Raw genomic sequence first — 23,000 nt, 5'->3', positions numbered from 1 at the left:
ACCGCCTCTTTATATACGCTGTATTTATGTTTAACGATCATGGGTAATGATTTAGTTCAGTATCGGGTGGCGGTCGGTTGTTTATACCAACGCACACACGGTGTAATGTCTAAACATAAGTTGTTATTCCGCATTGATTTACAACAAATATTTACAAGTTGCAAGTCAGGTGTATTGTAAATTATAGTAAATCTCCTATACGCTGTACATCTCACCCTATCTCGTATTATCAACAACATAAGTATCCTTCTCTTACTACATCTCCTCCTTCTATCTTGTAATGACGTCATCCTAACCCAGGCCCTACAAATTAAAGTAACGATATCTCGATATTTCATTTGAACATTCGCAGTCTAAGAAATAAGTTATCGTATTTAGATCATGTAGCGACTGATTATGATATTGTTTGTGTCACCGAGACTTCCTGGTGTTTCTAAACTTCTTAAAAACCTGGACCCCAAGAAAGCCACAGGCCCTTATAAAAATTCTCCAAATTTCCTTAAACATGTCTATGTTGAAATAGCTCCAATTATCACAGATCTCCTTAACTGTTCCCTCTCAAGCGGAGTAGTTCCCTCAGACTGAAAAACTGTCATTGTAGCCTCTGTATTTAAAAAGGGACCAAAAAAACAACCGCAAAATTACCGTCCAATCTCGCTAACCTGCATCCTCAGTAAATTGATGGAACACATCCTTACCAGAGGCATCATGACTCACGCCGACAACTATAATCTTCTCCAGCATGGTTTTCGCTCCAAACGTAGCTGCGAAACACAACTTCTTGCTTTTACCTCAGACATCTGATAATCTAGCACTAGGTCATCAAACAGATCTAGCCGTTATGTATTTTTAAAATGCGTTCGACAAAGTCGACCATGCCCGACTCATGCTAAAACTCACTCGTTTTGGCAATCACAGCAAAATCATTGCTTGTGTCCAAAATTTTCTCCTTGACCGTAGTCAAAAAGTTGCTGTAAGTAACACCAAATCTTCGTCCTGTCCTGTCCTCTCTGGAGTCCCCCAAGGCTCAGTCATGGGGCCCTGCCTTTTTCTAATCTATATAAATGATCTACCAGACTCTATCCCAAGCCAAGTTAGACTCTCTGCAGACGACACTATTGTCTATGTAACTGTTTCATCCGACTTTGATGCAGAAACACTACAAAAATACTTAAATCTTCTGGAAAAGTGGGATCAAAATTGTTAATGTCCTTTAACCCTGATAAATGTGAAATTCTACACATCTCAAAGAAAAGACTGACACACAAATTCTAAAGCAAGCAGTTTCGGCTAAATACCTGGGCTTAACTATCACTAAGAACTTTTCATGGAACACCCACATCAATAACATTACCAACAAGGCAAATTCATCCCTAAGATTCAATCGGAGAAATATTAAAACCACCAATGTAAAAACAAAAGAGTAAGCTTATAAAACTTATATTCCTGAAGGCAAATCTCCTCTCTCACAAATTCTAAGCGTACATGTTGTTTTTATCGTATAGCTCTGGGGAAAAAATATAGAAATACTTGATTTTAACCGATCTTTCTGACGCCTCTAAATAATGTTCAGTATCCTGTGGAAGTTGAAGACTCACCTTGATAAATCTATAGCAGACGCCGATATACTCCTAGGTGGCTATGAACTGTACCGCAACGACCGTGGGTCTCCGCTTGTGGGGATAGCTGTTTACACGTCCAGCCTCTTGTGCACCCGTCGTAGAGCTGACTTGGAATTTGGGGTGGGTGAAGTGGTTTGGACAAAGATCCAGTTTCCAAATAAGAAATACCTGCCTTACACGAAACTCCGTATGTTGTGATAGTTGGAGATATAAATGTTAATCTTTTAGTTGTAGAAAACACTCATGTAATTTACGATATTATATATTCCTTTCACTTGTCAAACATTATTAACAAACCGACTCGCATCGGACGCACGTGCTCTACCCTGCTTGACCCTATTCTACTCTCCGACACGTGCATTTTTACTTTCGCTGACGTAATAGACATAGCCAAGTACATTTCAGACCACCAAGCGACGACCGTGGAATTGACTGTTGGGACAAATATTGAAAGGACATATAAAATGAAAATTACTTTTTATAGTGACGCAAATTACGAATTATTTAAACACAAATTAGATGAGACAGATTGGTCAGACTTATTTTCGCAGGTGCACTCCCTGGATGATAAGTGTGAAATATTTACAACGGCTTTTTTTGATCTAGCTAGGGAGTGCATACCAACAAAATTAGTGACGATTCGGCCTAATGACAAACCATGGTTTAATTCTAACTTACGACGGGAAATCAGGAAAAGAGACAGACTATTGCACTTTTTTAAATCTAATCGTTCTCCAAATAACTTGACTAATTTTTGGAAACAACGGAAACATGTGAATAATCTTAAGAAAAGGACGAAAGATTTGTTTTAGGCGGACATTAATGGCATTTTAGATCAATACTCTGATTTGAACCCTAGACATTTTTGGAAAGTTGTCCGCAGATTAATAAAATCTTCAGATAGTTCCACTAGTATACCTCCCCTAAGAAACAAAACCGGAAAATTAGAAATGGCAAACGATATCAAAGCTAATATTCTAAATGATTACTTTGTTTCCATCTCGACAATCGATGATACTAACATTGACGTACCGACTGTAGAACTTCGGACAGACTCCACTTTATCTGACATACCGTTCCATATGAATGACATTATAGACATTTTAAAATCTAAGCCATTAGTTACATTATGTTAAAAAATACAGCAAGTTCAGTAGCTTTCCCTCTATCCCTTATATTTAGATCTTCTTTTGAATACTCGTATCTGTCCAAACCAGTGGAAACAAGCTGTAGTAATGCCTTTTTTTTAAAAGGGGGATAACCATGAATCTGCTAATTATAGACCAATAGCATTACTTAGCAATGTTGGTTAAGTTTTTGAACGATTGATTGTAAAATATTTAAACAACCATTTGTTAGATAATTCATTTATATATAAATTCCAATCTGGATTCCAACCTGGTCACTCAACTGTTCATCAAATGATAGAAATTTATCACACTTTATGCGAAAATTTAGAAAAAAGACATCCTACCTGTTTAGTTTTTTGTGATATATCTAAAGCATTCGATCGTATGTGGCACAAGGGATTGAAACTGAAACTAGCTAGTTATGGTATATCGGGAAAGTCATTAGCCTGGTTAAGTAATTATGTAAGTAATAGACGACAGCAAGTTTTTATTTTTACTTCAGACAACATATTATTATACAAGGCTTTCAAAATACAGTTATCTGTTTCAAGTAATTTCAACCAATACTTAATTATTCTCATTTTCCGTATTATACAAAGTGGTAATCTACCAAGTTCAGAGTACAACATATTGTTTGGAGTACACCTTCTAACAATTAAGTAAGCGCTTACAAAAATCGATGTGCACTTTCTCTACGTCAGGGGCAGCATGGAATCCCCATAGTTCACAGCCGTAGTTTAATACACTTGAAACATAAATATCAAATACGTATATTTTAGTTTCAATGTTAAAAAAAATGTTATTACAAATATTCGTTATGCGGTATACACATTTTCGACCTTGCTGACTAATAATATTCTGAGTTTGGGTAAACTTTCCATTATAAAACAATGTTACACCCAGATAATTGAAGGACTCAACAATTTCAATGGTTTTTCCATTGTAATACCATCTGTTATTATTTGAAAGGTTACCGCCATTACGAAAGACAACGATTTTCGTTTTGGCCACATTGACCTTTATATTCCATGTGGTACTATAGTCATACAAGGTATCAAGCATAGTCTGAAGTCCTTCTTTGGACTCTGAAAAAAGGACAGTATCGTCCGCATACATAATCAAAAACAGCGATATATCTCTTAATTCAACACATTCAGTGGTTTTCATGATCAGCTCATTTTCCAAATCATTGATATATAGAGAAAAAAGAAAGGGAGATAACCCTTCACCTTGCAAAGCCCGTTTGTGACATTGAAAAAGGTAGATAACTCCGACTCATATTTTACACAAGATCTAACCATTTCATAGATGAATTTAACGATAGTGTACATTTTTCCAATGACCATATTCCTTGCTAACTTGTAAAACATTTTTTTACGATTAATAGTGTCGAACGCTTTTTCATAGTCTATGAAACAACAATAGAGTTATTTCTCTTGTAACAAAAATCTATTAATTACGCCATGAAGTGTAAATAGAGCGTCAGTTGTCCCAAAATTAGGGCGAAAGCCAAACTGAGCGTCTGATATAATATTATTACTATCTGACGACTCTAACAAGCTGTGATTAAGAATAGAAGTAAAGAGTTTCGACAGACAACTTACTAAAGTTATGCCTCTATAGTTATTGGTATCATTGACGTTACCTTTTTTATGTAGTGGAATGATAACACCACGTGACCAACACTCTGGAAATATACCTCCAGTGAAAATCAAATTAAATAATCGTTTTAACAATGGCACAAAAATATCTTTAAAATTCACAAAATATTCATTAAGTAGATTGTCTAAGCCTGGCGACTTATTCGGCTTGGACTTTTTTATGACATTTAAAATTTCAGTCTCTGTGATTTCATTGTCTAATTCGTGAAATATACATTCATCAGAATTGTATTCCATATCATCAGAATTATTCTCATCAGCATCAAAAGTCTTTTTAAATTGATCATAAAAATCTTTTATAGACAAATTTGTAACAGCATTTGCATTGCGTTTTTTAAATAAACGATAAAACTGTTTCGGGTTTGCTCTACGCAAGTAATTCATTCTATTACCTTCATGCGTCTTAAATCTTCTTTTCATCTTGCGCTCGTACATTTTAAACATACGCTTATTATTCACCAAAACACTCTTTTTTTCAGGAATACGCGCAAAATCAAAGTCAGCAAGCGCTTTCATATATTTTTTGTATAAAAACTTACAACGATCGTCAAACCAAGGTTTGTCATTAGAGACACATCTACCAGTTCTGTTGGTGCTGGTTTTGTACGAAAAAGTCTTGCCACAAAATGGCGTGAAACATCACACAACAAGGAAGACAAGTTTACTACACACTGGTTTACATGTACAGAATTGTTCTCCAGTGACGTAACCATTTCATTTAACTCATTTTGTTTGGTAACTAATACTTCACGCATTCTTTCTATATCAGCGTCGTTCCATCTATACACAGTATGCGTTTCGTTTTTATAAGCAAAATCGCTATCAATTACATTCAGGTTATCACATTGGACACAAAATTCAACTGGTGCATGATCGGACCATACATTAAAATCACAAACTTTCAACCTGTTTACAGTTTTAAAGCATGATTTGTCAATGAGTACATAATCAATGACACTTGAGCCTAAATGATTAAAAAATGTTAAACGACCAGATACATCATCAGGCTTTCTGCCATTACACACACGAATTCCACTGGATTTACATAATTGGATAAGTCTTCGCCCAAAAGTGTTAACAACCGTATCCTCTGACCGTCGGGTAGGCATAACGATGTCAGCATCATACTCGAACAGGTCAGACATTCTGTCAGTCAGCGAATCATGTATACCATCATGGGCAACAAAATCAGATCTGGTTCCTATACGTCTGTTCAGGTCGCCGGTCACTATAACATTTCCTAAAGCAGAGTATTCAGCGATATCATTTTCAAGACATGTAAATAAATCGATATCATACAAATTTTAATAAACATTATTTTCTGGGGGTATGTATGACAAACATATATATAAATCTGACTGGGACAATCCAGACAGTTTAGTCCAAACCAAAGTATCTCCAACACATTTGAGGAAAGTCAAAAACTGGGACACATCTTTCCGACCCCTCAGTCATAGTTTCTCCAGTACCAGGATTCAGACAGGTAAGATTTACCTGTAGAAAAGTCAGTATAGATACCTACATTTTTATGATCGATAAAGAAAACCTATATTCTTATTACTACTAGAGGTACATATCATGAATGTAAAAATTACATATATTTAGTACATGTTATTTTTCTTATTCATAATAGTTTCCTACATGCACGAGCTTGCCTTTCAAACTGAATATATATATATAATTACTCCCGTAACAATATACACGTACAATGTATATTTAAACAAGAATCAACTACATTTTCATAATAAAATAAAAGATGTATAACAAACAAAAACTGTTTATCTGTGAATGAAATTAAATTAATAGACATGGTATAACATGTATACATTTCAAATCTCCGATGCATGTATTTGCATGTACTAATAATTAAGCACATTATCGGTCTCCAAATCCTACGAAAAATCTAAAAGTGTATGGAAGTATTAAAGACGATATAAAAAATAGAAATAGAGGTACTGGATCCTTAACACAGGAGTCTAAAATTATATCATTTTGTTTTATTATTAGGTTTATTAATTATTACGTTTCTCTTTAAAAAAGACGTAACAAGTTTACTTACTGTCAATATTAATTAGTCTTGTATTCGGTAAGCAGGTGGAAATACTTCTGACCATAACTTATTATTATCTGTGTGTCGCGTTGATCTGTTAGCGTACGTCAGGTCTTTGTGATGGATATATTACATGTACCAATATTTGATCGACCTTTATCCGCATTATAAATTACGAGACATTTCTATTTGTTTCACACTCATCCATTATGCAAACGAAATGGCAAAATTTAAATCATTCTTATGTGCCTCGATCCTCGTAGCCTACAGTGTACTGACGTTTCTTCCTATGCATTGTGGGTATGTTCGTTTCGTTTTAGATATTTTATATGCTTCCGCTTTTTATGTAAACCCGTTCTTGTCACCACAAACGAATCACCGTTTGTAAGCGTCATCCGTAGCACTTCCGTACCGTTTGCGTAACACTTCCGTACCGTTTGCGTAGCACTTGCGTACCATTTCCGTACCGTTTGCGAAGCACTTCCGTACCGTTTGCGTCCAAGTTGGAACAGCGAACGTGTACGGGTATTACGTCTTTATTATGTTCTGATGCATCTCCCCAGATTATCGAAACTAAGATAATTAATGATTTGGAAAAAAAAAAAAAATGGGCTCAAATTTGGCTGGTTAACTTTTAACTTGAGTATGTTATCGATTTGAAATTTAATAACGTTAGTGTTGATTTTGTTGACAATCATAGGCACCTTGGAGTAATTTTGGATGAAAATTGTAAGTGGAGTACCCATATTGAAAATATTTGTATAAACGTATCGAAACAGTTAAGCGTTTTACGTAAATTGAAATTTGTTTTGAGTAGAAGAACTTTAAGTAAAATTTATAGATCGTACATTCTTCCTCTATTAGAATACTGTTGTGAGGTATGGGATGGGTGCACTCTCGGTGACGCAGATAAATTAGAAAAACTTCAGCTTGAGGCGGTAAGGATTATCACCGGGTTACCATCTTACTCAAGTAGAGAATCATTGTATTTTGAAACTGATCTAGAAACGTTATCTGAACGTAGAACAAAATCCATAAGAATCTTACGCCTAACTATCTTACCCCCTTACTTCCCCCTACAGTTTCAGAAAACACACACTATAACCTCCGTATTGCTGAAAATTACTGTATACCTAATTCACGACTTCAATTAACAAATTGGTCTTTTTTCCCCTCCACAATCCGACTCTGGAACCAGTTAGACCTTAATATAAGACACATCGTTGCATATACAGCTTTTAAAGATACTCTTCGCAGGCTTAATACATTGGAAGTCCCTATATATGATCTCCTTGGTGATCGAAAAAGTAATATTTTACACACCAGATTGAGAAATAACTCTAGTACCTTAAACAATCATTTATTTCATGCTAATTTAATAGATTTTCAGCACTGTCAATGTGGACATCCTATCGAAGATACATATCACTTCTTTTTTACTTGTAATAAATATGCGATCATAGAATTAAACTCTACCGCGAATTAAATGATTTCATTCCACTTAACTTGCAGCTACTACTATACGGTAATAGTGAATTGCCATATCAAATATACATCCTAATAGCCAATTTATTCTAGATACTAACAGATTTTGAGTATATTTTATTGCACTCCTTCATGTTTACCAACTAATATCTGTCTCTCTCTCTCTCAATTAAAGCCAATGTAAATATATATGTTATATGCCATCTTGATAATTTGTAGTTATATATTGTGGGGAAAGGGCTTAATATACGTTGTAAAACTTGTGCCCAACTCCCATTGTATATAAATTACAATAGAATATGTTTAAAAAAAATGAGGAGCGCTTTAGTAATCATTGTGTCTATTTGTCCGTTATTTTGAAATAGAAGATGTCAGATTAAAACTGTGGTTTTCCGTTCTGTCCTGTGGCAGTCCTAAGTATCTATGTCAGTCTTGCCCACTCATTAAACAGCCTGGAACTGAGAGGTTTTTTTTATTTATCAAAATTAAGGATTAACTTCAAATAATTGCCGGATTCGTGAATACTTGCCTAATGAATAAATATATATTATTATCTGTAGTGGTTACTTTGCGGTGTCGAAATATTCATCTTCGTGGGCGTGTCAGTAGTAGTCATGGTTACCATTATGACGCCATAATAATGACGATATCAACACGTAGACCATGACATTCATATCGGATATGAATGCATTCTCGTGGTTCACGCCAGCGTTTTTTAAATATTGCGCCGGAATTGTTGCCAAAGTGAATTTCATTGTTCCGAATTATATATTTATGAGCCAAATGTTTAAATGTCATTGACAAGCTGTCAATGTAGGCTTTACTATAGTTGAATGATTTCCTTTTGTCGTGAATTCATGGTTAGTTGTCTTTTCTATACGGCACCAACATTACTCTGTTGTTTGTTATTCAGCGGTCACATCAAGAATAAAAATCATCACTGTCTTCACTTGATTAACCTTTCTCTTGCAATATTGATGTCCCTGGAGTAACAAGAAACACTATTGGGATCTTGTCACCGTTGATGTAATACGGAAGGACATTACGGACACCTCTAGAGGTCATACAACAGCTTTATGTTTATTTCTGAACATGACGATACTTTTTAATAATGTAGATCAAATTTTGAGAATTGGTCACAGTGACCAGATTTGGTATCATAACAGATCGATGTTAATTTCTTAACCCATTAATAATTTCAATAATATAGATGATATTTTAAAATGTAGTTTACGGTAACCTAATTATGTCAAACAATATTTCTGTGTAAATTTCTAAACCCGATGACTTTTTTTAAATGATGAATGTCAAATTTTGAATAATATGTCCCAATGGCTTGATAAGGTCACACTTAGATTAGTTGTTATCTATGTTAATTTCTGATTCCGTGGACAGTTTCTTATAATGTCGGTCAACTCCAAAAAAGCTCCGCAAGCTGCGGCTTTCTTTTCAGAAATGATTAATTAAAGCTTGACCTATTCTTGAAAACATTTTGCAATGATAGAAACTGTTTACAGTGGTACGTACGTGGGTCTTTAAGGAATACATCAATATGGTGCTGTGCCCTAATTACATCGTCTCGGCATGCTGCTGTCTGATCCATGCCATTGTCTTATTTAGTACCGTCTTGTTCAAGTTAAAATTACTCCTGGCGGTGTTTAATAAACAACATCTAATAATGAGATCGGTCGTCATTATCCAGAGGACTACATTTGGGAATAACTGTAATACCTTGTCGTAAAGAAACTGTTAATTGATCATTAATATTCCGTCTTAGCCAGGATTCATATTTTCATATTTTCAAAATCATTTCGGCTTCATTAAGAGTGATTTAATCCCTCTTAATATTCTGACTCCACATTGTTTTAAGAAATGAGTTTTTAAGAAAGTCGGTTAATCCTTATTTTTTTATTATTTTTACGTCATTTTTTGTTTTACTATTTTGGAGCGGTAGTTTATTATTTTAAAAGAAATGTATATTGTCCAAGAAGGAGTAATTAAATTATTTCTCTTGTTGTCTACCGAATTCGACCTTGATCTTTTAATAGCTTCGAGCGAGGGTGGTCCATTTGATAGCGCACTCGCTTTTCAACATGATGACCGGGGTTGGATTTCCTATCACACCTGAAAAGAGTACCTATCACCACGTTGGTTTTATCCAGGTGTACTCCGGTTTCTTCCTACATAAAGACATCAAGCGTGCTACCATCCGGACCATTAATGATTATTAATATAAGTTGATAGAACTTTTTTCGCAATTTTTGTAAAATAAATAAAGTTTGAAATTTAATTTTTCTTTGTATTCAGTATTTTCTGTTTTTGCCTTCAAGAAAAAGAACTGTTTATATTCCCTAATATTTGTTGTCCTGAAAGAAACAAATCGTATGTTATCTTTCTTCGAATTTCATGCTTCAGAAAACTGTTGTTCATTAATTGTAAACAGTAATGTTTCATAAATTATGAAGACAATGTGTTTAAGTTGAATACTTTAAAATCACCTTTCCTCGACTAATACATGTTATTAATAGGAATGCTATGATTTGTCAACGAATTCAAAATCTAGGTTATCTGCTTTAGATAAAAACATCATAGAAAGGAAAAACCGTTTATACAATGAGTTTAATTAATGTTCTCTACGTGTACTTTTAAAAAGTATTTGCAACGTTTAAGATTGCTCCATCACTTACCTACATAATAAACATGAGCATCAAAAGTGGTAAATTTCCAACAAACTGGAAGCTCGCTAAAGTCATGCCGTTACACAAAAGTGGTAAGGCCTCAGAGTTGTCCAATTATAGGCCTATTTCTATTTTACCTGTTATTTCCAAAATATTGGAAAGGCATGTTCACAGCTCTTTTAATAATTATTGAATACCCAAGATCTCCTCCTCTCATCACAATCTGGTTTCCGACAAAATCATTCATGTGAAACCGCCCTTTTAAATATTGTTAATAATTGGGCACAGGAAATTGATCATGGAAATATAAACGGTGTTGTCTTTTAACCTAGTTAACCATACTGTATTAATAGAAAAATTGAAAATGTATCAATATGTTGTCACTGCTGTATCTTGGTTCAAATCTTATTTAAGTGATAGATATCAAAAAGTCTCTATTTCAAGAAATCTATCTGAGGCCAAGAGGATAACCCATGGGGTACCTCAGGGCTCAATCCTTGGTCCTTTGATGTTTTTAGTATTTATCAACGATTTACCGTTGATAACTACTTGCAGGACGGACATGTACGCAGACGACTCTACACTGTCTGCTTCTGGTAAAACGGTTGATTTTGTCAGAGCGAAATTAGAACATGATTTAAAGAAAGTGGAAGACTGGTGTTCTAAAAATAAAATAATTTTTAACGTAGATAAGACAAAATGTATGGTTTTAACAATTAAACAGAGGCGCTGTAAATTAAGTGAAAATTAACTTAATTTGATTTTTTTAAATGAGAAAATACAACAGGTAGAGACTGAAAAAGATTTGGGAGTAAAATTAGACCACCACTTATCGTTTTCAGAAAATATACATTTCATTCTGAAGAGGGTAAGTTGTGGTTAGGGCTACTCCGTCGTATCAAACAGTATCTGCCAGTAAGTGGACGGTTGAAATATTTTAATTCATGTGTATTTCCGCATTTTGTATACTGATGTACAGTGTGGGGAGGCTCTACTGACAATATAATGAACAAGTTAAATAAATTACAAAAACGTGCAGCACGCCTAATTTTAGATGTTCCCTTTGAAACTCCTTCAAAAGAAATGTTTTCTGTGTTGAAATGGATGCCTATCGAATTGTATATTAATTATAGAATGTCTGTAATGACCTTTAAATGTGTACATGGACTTGCTCCTGAATATTTAAGTTTTTGTTTTAAACATGTAAACAGTGTCCACTCCAGAGCTACACGACGGGCTGAACAGAATGTGTTGTACATTCCTTAGCACAGGACAACCTTCTATTCTAGTCACTTTGTTTTACAAGTTGTAAGACTTGGAATGCACTTCCAAATGATGTAAGGTCATCACCATCTTTTAACACGTTTAAGCATAGAGCTATAAAGCACTACTGTGATTCATCTTTTTAGATAAAGAAAACAGTTTTTAATTTATGCTATATTAGCGTATATCCTGGTATTTTTTTATACTTTGCTATATTAGCATATATGTATGTAAGGCGCCGGCCATTTAACTATTATCAGACCTTCAAAGCATGAGATGTATGCTTTCTGTGATCTTTGATGTATTGTACTATATAATTGCATGTAATATTTTCAGCAATCTCATCCTTATATTTTAGATGTCATTTATGTTTAATTTATATTACTATGTTTTAAGAAATACTATGTAAACACTAACACATTTTACTAACATAGAGGACCCTGAGGGAGATTAGCCTTTGGCTAAATCAGGTTTTTTCAATCCTAAATAAATAAAGTTTATTATTTTTATTATTACGTTTTAAGAATATGGTAACATATGTTTAATTATCACTAGTAATCAATGGCTTTCCTTGCCCCGTTAGACTTTTGCTTTCCTCTCCATTTTCCCCCATATTCATCTCTAAGAGTAATTTCCTAAGTATTGACTTACGTCTAAGACATTTGCATTTAAATAGTTTGTCCCTTTCAGCGCTTTGCCTTCGAAATTGTTAACACAAAGGAAAGGTACATCCATAACATTTGATTTGTAGAATTTATAATAAAACTCCGGCCTTCATTTGTTTCTGTCTGATATTGAAGCATGTATCTTGAATATAGAAATATTATATTTCATCAAAGTGCATTGAACATATCTTTCCTTCCGTTCAGTAAAATTGCAAAAAGCTGGATATTTGGCTTTCCTCTTACTCTGATTTCATTTGTTTTTTTTGTTGATGTTTTTTTTTTTCAATAAGTGTTTCAACATTGGTCGTCTTAGTAGGTAAATAAAACTCGTAACATTGTTTGCTAAACTTTGCCCTCGTTAAATCTGGACCATCTGCATTCAAAATTAAGATGGAATTTCTATTTCCATCAACAGACGTATTTTTTACATAAATAATTATCCATTTAATTTAATTTGTATTTTCAGGTTAAACGATGGAGACATTCGGCACTAGTTCCATTCTCGCGTTATTTAACGAGACAACGAACACACCACGCGACCAGTCCGTCAACATCTCCCAGACGACTACAATAAACCCCACTTTCGTAACAACCGTTGTTACAAATACAACATGGAACTGTACCACGTGTCCTAATATAACAACGGAAGAGCCCATTATTGCGGAGGAAGAGGATGTGTTGTTGAAGGTCTTAAAGGTGTTACAACATGCTAACTACTTCCTGTTGCCCATGTTCTTGTTACTTGGCCTGGCCGGAAACACTCTCACGATCATCATTATGACCACCGGACGCTACGCGCATCTCACTTCACGTCTGATCCTGATTGCGCTTGCCGTTTCTGATACTGTTTTGCTTTTAACACAACCACTGAATAAAATCTTCGTTATTGAGATGACTGGAGTAGACCTAAGAGCACTCTCAGATGCTGGTTGCAAGATCTATTTTGTTATGTTTAAAACAGGGAAAATGACATCATCATGGTTTGTTGTATTGCTCTGCTTTGAACGATTTGTTGCCGTTTGGTTTCCTTTGCGTGCAAAGATGATTTGTACACAGCGAAATACTATACTGTCTATCGTTATGGTATACATCTTTATAGGTGCCTACAACTCCGTATGGTCTAGGTGGTCAACCATCGTTGATGGGAAATGCCATCCCGACGTTTACAACTCAACCGACCCTGCGGAAAGGATCGAATTCGGACGATTTCTGATAGCGGGATGCTGCCTCTATTCTTTTATACCGAGTGTTCTTATGTTCATATTGACCCCACTCATCATCAAGAAACTTTTGGATCACAAGAAAAGGAGGAGGTCAATGACAGGTAACAAGAACAAAGAAAAAGAGGCGCGAATCACAGCCATGTTGCTCGGTATTGTCATCGCTTACACCATCTTGATTCTTCCGGTTACTTTCTTGCATCTCATCTCCTTTTTACAGGGCGTCCGAGCATTCGGGCAGAATCCAAACGGCTTTCTCATCTTCAGAGATGTCACCCAGATATTGGAACAAGTGAATTATGCCATCAACTTTTTCCTCTACGTCACAACCTCGCAGCAGTTTCGAAGCGGACTGATGGACCTTCTTTGCTGCAGAACGTTTAGCATTTCAAGTAGTTCAAGCATGTCTAGCTCCCAGAAGACTAAGTATTCAAGTCAAAGGAAATTGTACGGGAGTTCATACGCCTCCTACAGTTCTGGAAATAGTGAAACAGAAAATGGAAACAAATTTTCCATCACCACTATTAGTAACACGGAAAAAGAGCAGAAACTACCACCAGCCATACCCGATATTTCGTACCCATGAGTGCGTAAAAGGGGGATTTCCTTTTCAAAACGTCATATCCGGAAGTTTGTGGCTACACTCAAAGGACAGTTAGCACTGTCAGTCAGCACATCCGCTGCCAAGCTTTAAACAATCAACAAGAACTGTACACTTTTCTGCAATAGATATTGCATTTGAACATATGTTTTTGACACTGGATTCGAAATGTTTGTTTTGCTGTTGTTGTTTTTTTGTCCATATTTGTGGCTGTGATGCCTTTACCATGAAAGTATATTCTTTTCAAATATGTAGTGATTACAATATGATAAGTATTTGAAAATGGACATTTCCTCGATCGCAGTGATACGTATCCAGTCTTGTACTTAGGAACTCTGTTACTGACCAAATCCTAATATTAATCTTTCCTATGATTTGTACACTCACCAACGAATATATATATATGTAAAATAGAAAACAAAATACTACAGCGTAATCAAAATTGAAGTTGATAGGAAAAAGGCAACAAAAGAAACGAGAAACTGAATGACCTGACCTTTTTATCCCTGACTAAAATTGCATTGTCCGGACTAGGGGTGATTTACTATATATTGTAATAATATATAATATATCGCCAGGTACTGGCCGTAGGTCAGTGGTTTTTCTCCGGGAGCTCAAGCTTTTCTCCCCCACCAAAACCTGGCACGTCCTTAAATGACCATAGCTGTTAATAGGACGTAAAACACAAACAAACCAAAGCAAAAGTAATAATATAATAAATACACCTATAATACAGAAAAAAGTTAAATAAGTGTGGCTATGCTACAACGTAGCATTTTTGTTTAAAAGCTTTTTGTTTAAAAGCTGAATCTTTTAATGCAATGTATTGTTTGGTTTCAACATGAATGTGTTGGTTGGTGATATAACGAGCGTTCATGGGGAAAGCAACAGCTGTCTTGGAACACAATATAACATAATGGCTTAATTTGTCATGGGTCATTAAAGACAGGTAGTAGTCTTATATATAACTATCGCTTTACATATAACAGCAAGACACATGTGGAAGGGGTCCATAAGTGTGTGTATATGTAGACGATTGTTACCTACAGAAAGGTGGTCGGAATACTCAGTCTGTAGCTAGATATATACATGTGGGTGATACACACAAGATGCAGCTAAAACAGGGGGTTCTTATACACAGGCGGTTGCTCTAGACAGGTTTTATCTAGAAATAGTTTGTCGCTGTAATACGGGCATATCTATGAAGATGATGATAGCTTCAGGAAAGTAGTAACTATAGACAGATGGTTGTCACTGACACGCTATAAACATCTGATAAGATATTGAGAGCATCATGTAGCTATGTGTATACATGTATTCCAGCTTTAGGAAAATGGTCGCATTCTACAGGTTTTAGCTAGAAGCAACTTGATCGGGATGTCGATTAACACAGGTTTGAGCTGTTGAATGAGTGACCACTATCTTTGTCGCTAGTTTTATGTGTGCATTAACAGTTGGTTTTAACTTGATTTTGACGGTTCATTTTTTGTTTTATATATGTTCTTGCCTTTTTATGTATATATTTATAATGATTTTCCTGCTATGGTTTTGATGGCTTAAAACAAAAAGAGAAAAAAGTATAGAAGAGCTTAGCTAAGCAGAAGATAAACTTAAGTTTATTTACGTCACGTGTCCTGGCGAATAAGCAGTGAAGATGTGCGCATACATATCATCACTTGGAGCGAAAGGCCATGCAGGCGTATTTAATGGCGTTAAGTGCGTTGTCCGTCATCAACTTTACTTTAAGCCCAGAACGGCTGAAGGGGTTTTGAGATTTTAACAAATCTTGGCATGGATATGGCCAAATGATGAGCCAGGAAAATAAAATGGTGTTTAAATGAAGGATTTGCAATGCTTGGGAAGGAGGGACGGAACCTTAAAGGAAAATAGGGGTTTATACTTAAAAGTCAACCTCTTGTGAATGGGCAAGGATAGTTATATCTTATTTGGCATGCATGTTGCATAACTGAAGAGTGCCTATCGATGAGTACTGACGAACGGGTTCCAGAAAAGGAAATTGCGCTCATTAAAATCTACCAAAGTTGGAAAGATCGCGTAATCCTTTCACTAAACACTTGCCAGACAAACCCTGTTTTAAATGGCTTTAGATGTATAAGAAATGGTTTTAAAATGCTAATTATGATCTAGGTTTACTTTGTTGATATCAAATGTAACATAAAATGCGTCTGAATTAAAGAATGGTCTGAGGGTTTGAGTTCGAGTCGCCCCATGTTGTGTAACACAAATATGAGCTTGGTAATTCGTAACATATTGGATATAATTATCAATATGTTATTTTGTATATAAGAATTATAAGTGCTATCTGTTATGTTTCTAATTTTTATTGTTATGTATCTTTATGTAGTAAATATGAATAAACATTCAAATGTCATTCTTTTGTGGTTTAATTCAAATCAGTCGTTTTGATAGGCAGTTACAATATTGGCTCATGTAGAAAAGCAAAACGTACAATTGAATATCATTCATCGGCTATGAAATATTGATGTCTTCTAACAGGAAAAGATCGTTGTCGGAGCCTCGGTAGTTCAAGAAAAATATATCTCTGCTAAAACAGACCGAACCAAGCTAGATTCAGATCATTTTCGTAAAGACTGAATTTAACTCCTTTTTGTGCTGTGTAGTCTTTGCTGTAGGTTCATGTGCTGGTTACGATTGAAAATGCTCTATATATAATAGTTAGTGCAGCATAATTAAAGTCTGAGAAAATCTATAGATTTATTTATGGATTTAAGAGGGAGGGGAGCTCAATTTATAGCAGGTCCACGAGCTTCCGGTCCGTGTGCCTGATACAGGTAGACCAGGCAAATCTTTGGTCTGATGTGAGAACAGTCATACTACAATACCCTCTAATTATACATTGTTTAAATTATTTTTCTTCATTTTTTCATGGCGGGTTCCTATGCCTATTTCCCCAAAGTTGTGATCGGCTAGTGCGCGCGTGCCACCGTGTACTGTCATGACGCGTCCTCAAGTATTTTTATACAGGTAGCTCTATCGGAATCCCAGTCGAATTCAAGACATGGCTATTGATGCATGCGTTTCACCATTAAGGCTCAACAAATGCTTATTTCGCGTCATTTCCATGAATTTAAAACAATTAAAATGATGGATGTAACACAAGATTGTACAATCATTACCAACAAGTTTCGAAAGGATTTGATTTTCATTACTACTGCCTGCGTCATGCCGTTACCAACTTTCTTACAAAACACACATCTTGATTTTGGTTTTTCCCGCACCTATGAATGGCAAAATGAAATACAAATATTAATTTCGAAAGTACGTCTTACACGTGTAAAGCGATCCTTACTTTGTGCAGCAGTCTTCCTGCATTAAAACAAATGAGATTGTCAACGATGAATTTTCCCGTTTTTTCGGTATTATATTTGTGAGAGAGAAAAAACAGTTCTTTTTTTTTTTAGCTTGGCCTTTTTTCGGCCGCATCGGACATGGACGAAGATGGGAATACACACTGTTTTAACCAAAAAAGCACCTGTCGCATTTAAGAATCTCGCTCATCCCTGCTTTTCATTATTTTGAGCACTTTCCCAAAGGAGGTCAACTTTTCCGGAATACGATTTGTTTTTACATATTACATCACGGAATAAGAAATTTTATTCAAATGTTGGTCCTCGCATGACAAAGTGTTGAAAGTATGTTTTTTAAGTCTGGGAAACCCCATCATTTCCATAGATAAAGTGAGTATGGCTATATTTGCAGTATCATATACCATTGTAACAATACCTAACATCTCAGCAGTTTAAACATTCATATTCAATTGGTTTTATATCTATTCTATGCATTTTCGCAGTTGGAAATTAATAACTCATTAATATTTTTTCCGTTTTCATAAATGCCGACTTAGGGAAATATGGACAGTTTTCTGCCATAGCTCTTTGATGAAAAACAAAAATGATTAAGATGGAATAGATAAAAAAAAAAAAAAACTAACAGGGTTCTGAGTTTAAAGATGCAACGCACCAGACCAGGATTCGAACCATGAAACTCTGACCATTAATCCATCTCTGTTACCGACTGAGCTAAATGGTCACCAGTAGTACCCGTAGATTTTTCTCGAGAATTATGATTATGTACGTCGACTCATCATCAAAGTCAGCAATAATATTTAGATTTCAAATTGTATTTGGACTAAAAGATCCACTGTTTCCATTATTATCAGGCTAGTGTGTGTTGACAAAAACATAGGAAGATAAGTTGCAACAACATGTGCCTAATCACTTGCTTAAACTGATATGAAAATTCACTGACCTTGGGTTGTCATAATTGCACAAACCGCCCACAATAAGGGTCTATACATCGTTTCCATCATATACCAATGAGTCACTTCATTACAGCGTCAGTACGCGAACACATACCGACATTAAACACACTAAGTCTGAATAGCATCCGTCAAACGATAGCATTGTCGTTTTTAAAAGTGTGAACGTGTGTGTTATGGGAGGCTTTATAGCGCTACCTCACTGAAACATACTGTCAAAGACACCCAGCAGAACACCCCACCCGGTCACACTATATTGACAACGAGCGAACCAGTCGTCCCACTCCTAAATTGCTGAGCGTTAAGCAGGAGTAGAAACTACCATTTTTACAGACACTGGTATGTCTCGACCAGGGGACAGAACCCAAATCCTTCCTCACAGGGGCGAAAGATCTACTAAAGGCCAAAAGTGGGGAATTGTCAAGGGAGACATTAGGAAGAAGAAAGTTGTTTAGAAAGAAGAGAAAAGATAGGATCCCAAATTTAGTCGCCTCTTACGATCATGCAATGGGGGCAGCAGGTACAGTTATTACGCCCTACCTGCAGCAAGCCCCAATTGATATATATGTATGTATGGTTTATTCATGATTTTTTGGAGTTAATAAACTAAACCGCACGTTCTGATCAAAGTTAGTGATGCGGATACCATAGGTCACAGCTGCTGATCCTATTGTTGTTTATGTAGTTTCTGCTGCTATTGTTGTTCTAGTTTCTGCTTCTGCTGCTGCTGTAACTAGTGTTGAAGTTTTTAGTTTCTGCTGTTACTATTGTTGATTTTGTGGTTTCTTCTGCTACTACTACTGCTGATTGTGTAGTGACGTCTGTGTTTGTAGTCTCTGCTGCTACTATTACTGCTGATTTTGTAGTGATGTCTGTGTTTGTAGTCTCTGCTGCTACTACTACTGCTGATTTTGTAGTGACGTCTGTGTTTGTAGTCTCTGCTGCCACTACTACTGCTGATTTTGTAGTGACGCATGTGTTTGTAGTCTCTGTTGCTACTCCTCCTGCTGATTGTGTAGTGACGTATGTGTTTGTAGTCTCTGCTGCTACTCATCCTGCTGATTTTGTAGTGACGTCTGTGTTAGTAGTCACTGCTGCTACTCCTCCTGCTGATTTTGTAGTGACGTCTGTGTTTGTAGTCTCTGCTGCTACTACTACTGCTGATTTTGTAGTGACGTCTGTGTTTGTAGTCTCTGCTGCTACTACTACTGCTGATTTTGTAGTGACGTCTGTGTTTGTAGTCTCTGCTGCTACTACTACTGCTGATTTTGTAGTGACGTCTGTGTTTGTAGTCTCTGCTGCTACTACTACTGCTGATTTTGTAGTGACGTCTGTGTTTGTAGTCTCTGCTGCTACTACTACTGCTGATTGTGTAGTGACGTCTGTGTTTGTAGTCTCTGCTGCTTCTACTACTGCTGATTGTGTAGTGACGTCAGTTTTTGTAGTCTCTGCTGCTACTACTACTGCTGATTGTGTAGTGACGTCTGTGTTTGTAGTCTCTGCTGCTACTACTACTGCTGATTTTGTAGTGACGTCTGTGTTTGTAGTCTCTGCTGCTACTACTACTGCTGATTTTGTAGTGACGTCTGTGTTTGTAGTCTCTGCTGCTACTACTACTGCTGATTTTGTAGTGACGTCTGTGTTTGTAGTCTCTGCTGCTACTACTACTGCTGATTTTGTAGTGACGTCTGTGTTTGTAGTCTCTGCTGCTACTACTACTGCTGATTTTGTAGTGACGTCTGTGTTTGTAGTCTCTGCTGCTACTACTACTGCTGATTTTGTAGTGACGTCTGTGTTTGTAGTCTCTGCTGCTACTACTACTGCTGATTTTGTAGTGACGTCTGTGTTTGTAGTCTCTGCTGCTACTACTACTGCTGATTGTGTAGTGACGTCTGTGTTTGTAGTCTCTGCTGCTACTACTACTGCTGATTTTGTAGTGACGTCTGTGTTTGTAGTCTCTGCTGCTACTACTACTGCTGATTTTGTAGTGACGTCTGTGTTTGTAGTCTCTGCTGCTACTACTACTGCTGATTTTGTAGTGACGTCTGTGTTTGTAGTCTCTGCTGCTACTACTACTGCTGATTTTGTAGTGACGTCTGTGTTTGTAGTCTCTGCTGCTACTACTACTGCTGATTTTGTAGTGACGTCTGTGTTTGTAGTCTCTGCTGCTACTACTACTGCTGATTTTGTAGTGACGTCTGTGTTTGTAGTCTCTGCTGCTACTACTACTGCTGATTTTGTAGTGACGTCTGTGTTTGTAGTCTCTGCTGCTACTACTACTGCTGATTTTGTAGTGACGTCTGTGTTTGTAGTCTCTGCTGCTACTACTACTGCTGATTTTGTAGTGACGTCTGTGTTTGTAGTCTCTGCTGCTACTACTACTGCTGATTTTGTAGTGACGTCTGTGTTTGTAGTCTCTGCTGCTACTACTACTGCTGATTTTGTAGTGACGTCTGTGTTTGTAGTCTCTGCTGCTACTACTACTGCTGATTTTGTAGTGACGTCTGTGTTTGTAGTCTCTGCTGCTACTACTACTGCTGATTTTGTAGTGACGTCTGTGTTTGTAGTCTCTGCTGCTACTACTACTGCTGATTTTGTAGTGACGTCTGTGTTTGTAGTCTCTGCTGCTACTACTACTGCTGATTTTGTAGTGACGTCTGTGTTTGTAGTCTCTGCTGCTACTACTACTGCTGATTTTGTAGTGACGTCTGTGTTTGTAGTCTCTGCTGCTACTACTACTGCTGATTTTGTAGTGACGTCTGTGTTTGTAGTCTCTGCTGCTACTACTACTGCTGATTTTGTAGTGACGTCTGTGTTTGTAGTCTCTGCTGCTACTACTACTGCTGATTTTGTAGTGACGTCTGTGTTTGTAGTCTCTGCTGCTACTACTACTGCTGATTTTGTAGTGACGTCTGTGTTTGTAGTCTCTGCTGCTACTACTACTGCTGATTTTGTAGTGACGTCTGTGTTTGTAGTCTCTGCTGCTACTACTACTGCTGAGTTTGTAGTGACGCCTGTGTTTGCAGTCTCTGCTACTACTACTACTGCTGATTTTGTAGTGACGTCTGTGTTTGTAGTCTCTGCTGCTACTACTACTACTGATTTTGTAGTGACGTCAGTTTTTGTAGTCTCTGCTGCTACTAGTACTGCTGATTTTGTAGTGACGTCTGTGTGTGTAGTCTCTGCTACTACTACTACTGCTGATTTTGTAGTGACGTCTGTGTTTGTAGTCTCTGCTGCTACTACTACTACTGATTTTGTAGTGACGTCAGTTTTTGTAGTCTCTGCTGCTACTAGTACTGCTGATTTTGTAGTGACGTCTGTGTGTGTAGTCTCTGCTACTACTACTACTGCTGATTTTGTAGTGACGTCTGTGTTTGTAGTCTCTGCTACTACTACTACTGCTGATTTTGTAGGGACGTCAGTTTTTGTAATATCTGCTGCTACTACTACTGCTGATTTTGTAGTGACGTCAGTTTTTGTAGTCTCTGCTGCTACTAGTACTGCTGATTTTGTAGTGACGTCTGTGTGTGTAGTCTTTGCTAACACTACTACTGCTGATTTTGTAGTGACGTCTGTGTTTGTAGTCTCTGCTGCTGCTACTACTGCTGATTTTGTAGTGACGTCAGTTTTTGTAATATCTGCTGCTACTACTACTGCTGATTTTGTGGTGACGTCTGTGTTTGTAGTCTCTGCTGCTACTACTACTGCTGATTTTGTAGTGACGTCTGTGTTTGTAGTCTCTGCTGCTGTTGATGCTGCTACTACTGTTGATCCAGAGATATTGCCGGGAAACTCACTTCTCATCATGATAATATTGACTCTACATTTGAAAAGCTTAAAGGTTTTATCTCTCAAAACAAGTCTGCAAAATGTAGCTTTACAATTCCTAATATGGAGATTGCATTTTGTTGAAAACTTTTTAAAATAATTAGATATCACAAAGGCTGTTGGTATAGATGTTGTAAGTTCGCGACTCCTGAAAGTTGCATTTTCTGAAATTGCACCTTCAATAACAAAGGTAAATTACAAAGCCAGTGAAAAATGGCTAAAGTCACACTTCTGTTTAAAAGTGGAAGTACAGTAGCTATAGTCCGATTTCTGTGTTACCTATTTTGTCAAAATTGTTTGAACGAAATGAACATAGTGCATTTTATCATTTTTTAAATGAAAATAACCTCATCATTTCTGCACAGTCAGATTTTAATGAGAAACGCTCGTTTGAAAATGTCCTGTTGAACATTGTAAATTCATGGGCAAAGATTATTGGTGAAGGTTTTTTTAACTGGGGTGATAGTTTTAGATTTTAATAAAGGCCTTTGATT

General features: G+C 36.4%; 2 protein-coding genes across 2 annotated transcripts; one reads left to right on the top strand and one right to left on the bottom strand.

Moving 5' to 3' along the window:
• The first annotated feature begins 13,028 nt into the window (after positions 1-13,028).
• LOC110463498 (C-C chemokine receptor type 1-like) lies at positions 13,029-14,360 on the top strand. The gene has a single exon (XM_021518128.1). The coding sequence runs from the start codon at positions 13,029-13,031 to the stop codon at positions 14,358-14,360; it is 1,332 nt and encodes a 443-aa protein (XP_021373803.1).
• A 5,747-nt stretch (positions 14,361-20,107) lies between these two features.
• LOC110463497 (uncharacterized protein DDB_G0271670-like) lies at positions 20,108-22,482 on the bottom strand. Its single transcript, XM_021518127.1, has 2 exons — positions 22,223-22,482; positions 20,108-21,773 (listed from the first exon to the last, which is right to left on the bottom strand). Exons 1-2 carry the CDS (start codon positions 22,480-22,482, stop codon positions 20,108-20,110), a joined length of 1,926 nt encoding a protein of 641 aa, XP_021373802.1.
• Positions 22,483-23,000: the final 518 nt, after the last annotated feature.

Source organism: Mizuhopecten yessoensis, unplaced genomic scaffold (genome assembly GCF_002113885.1).
Source record: "Mizuhopecten yessoensis strain PY_sf001 unplaced genomic scaffold, ASM211388v2 scaffold10913, whole genome shotgun sequence".
Classification (NCBI taxonomy): Eukaryota; Metazoa; Mollusca; class Bivalvia; order Pectinida; family Pectinidae; genus Mizuhopecten; species Mizuhopecten yessoensis.
This window is presented reverse-complemented; position numbering and strand designations above follow the sequence as displayed.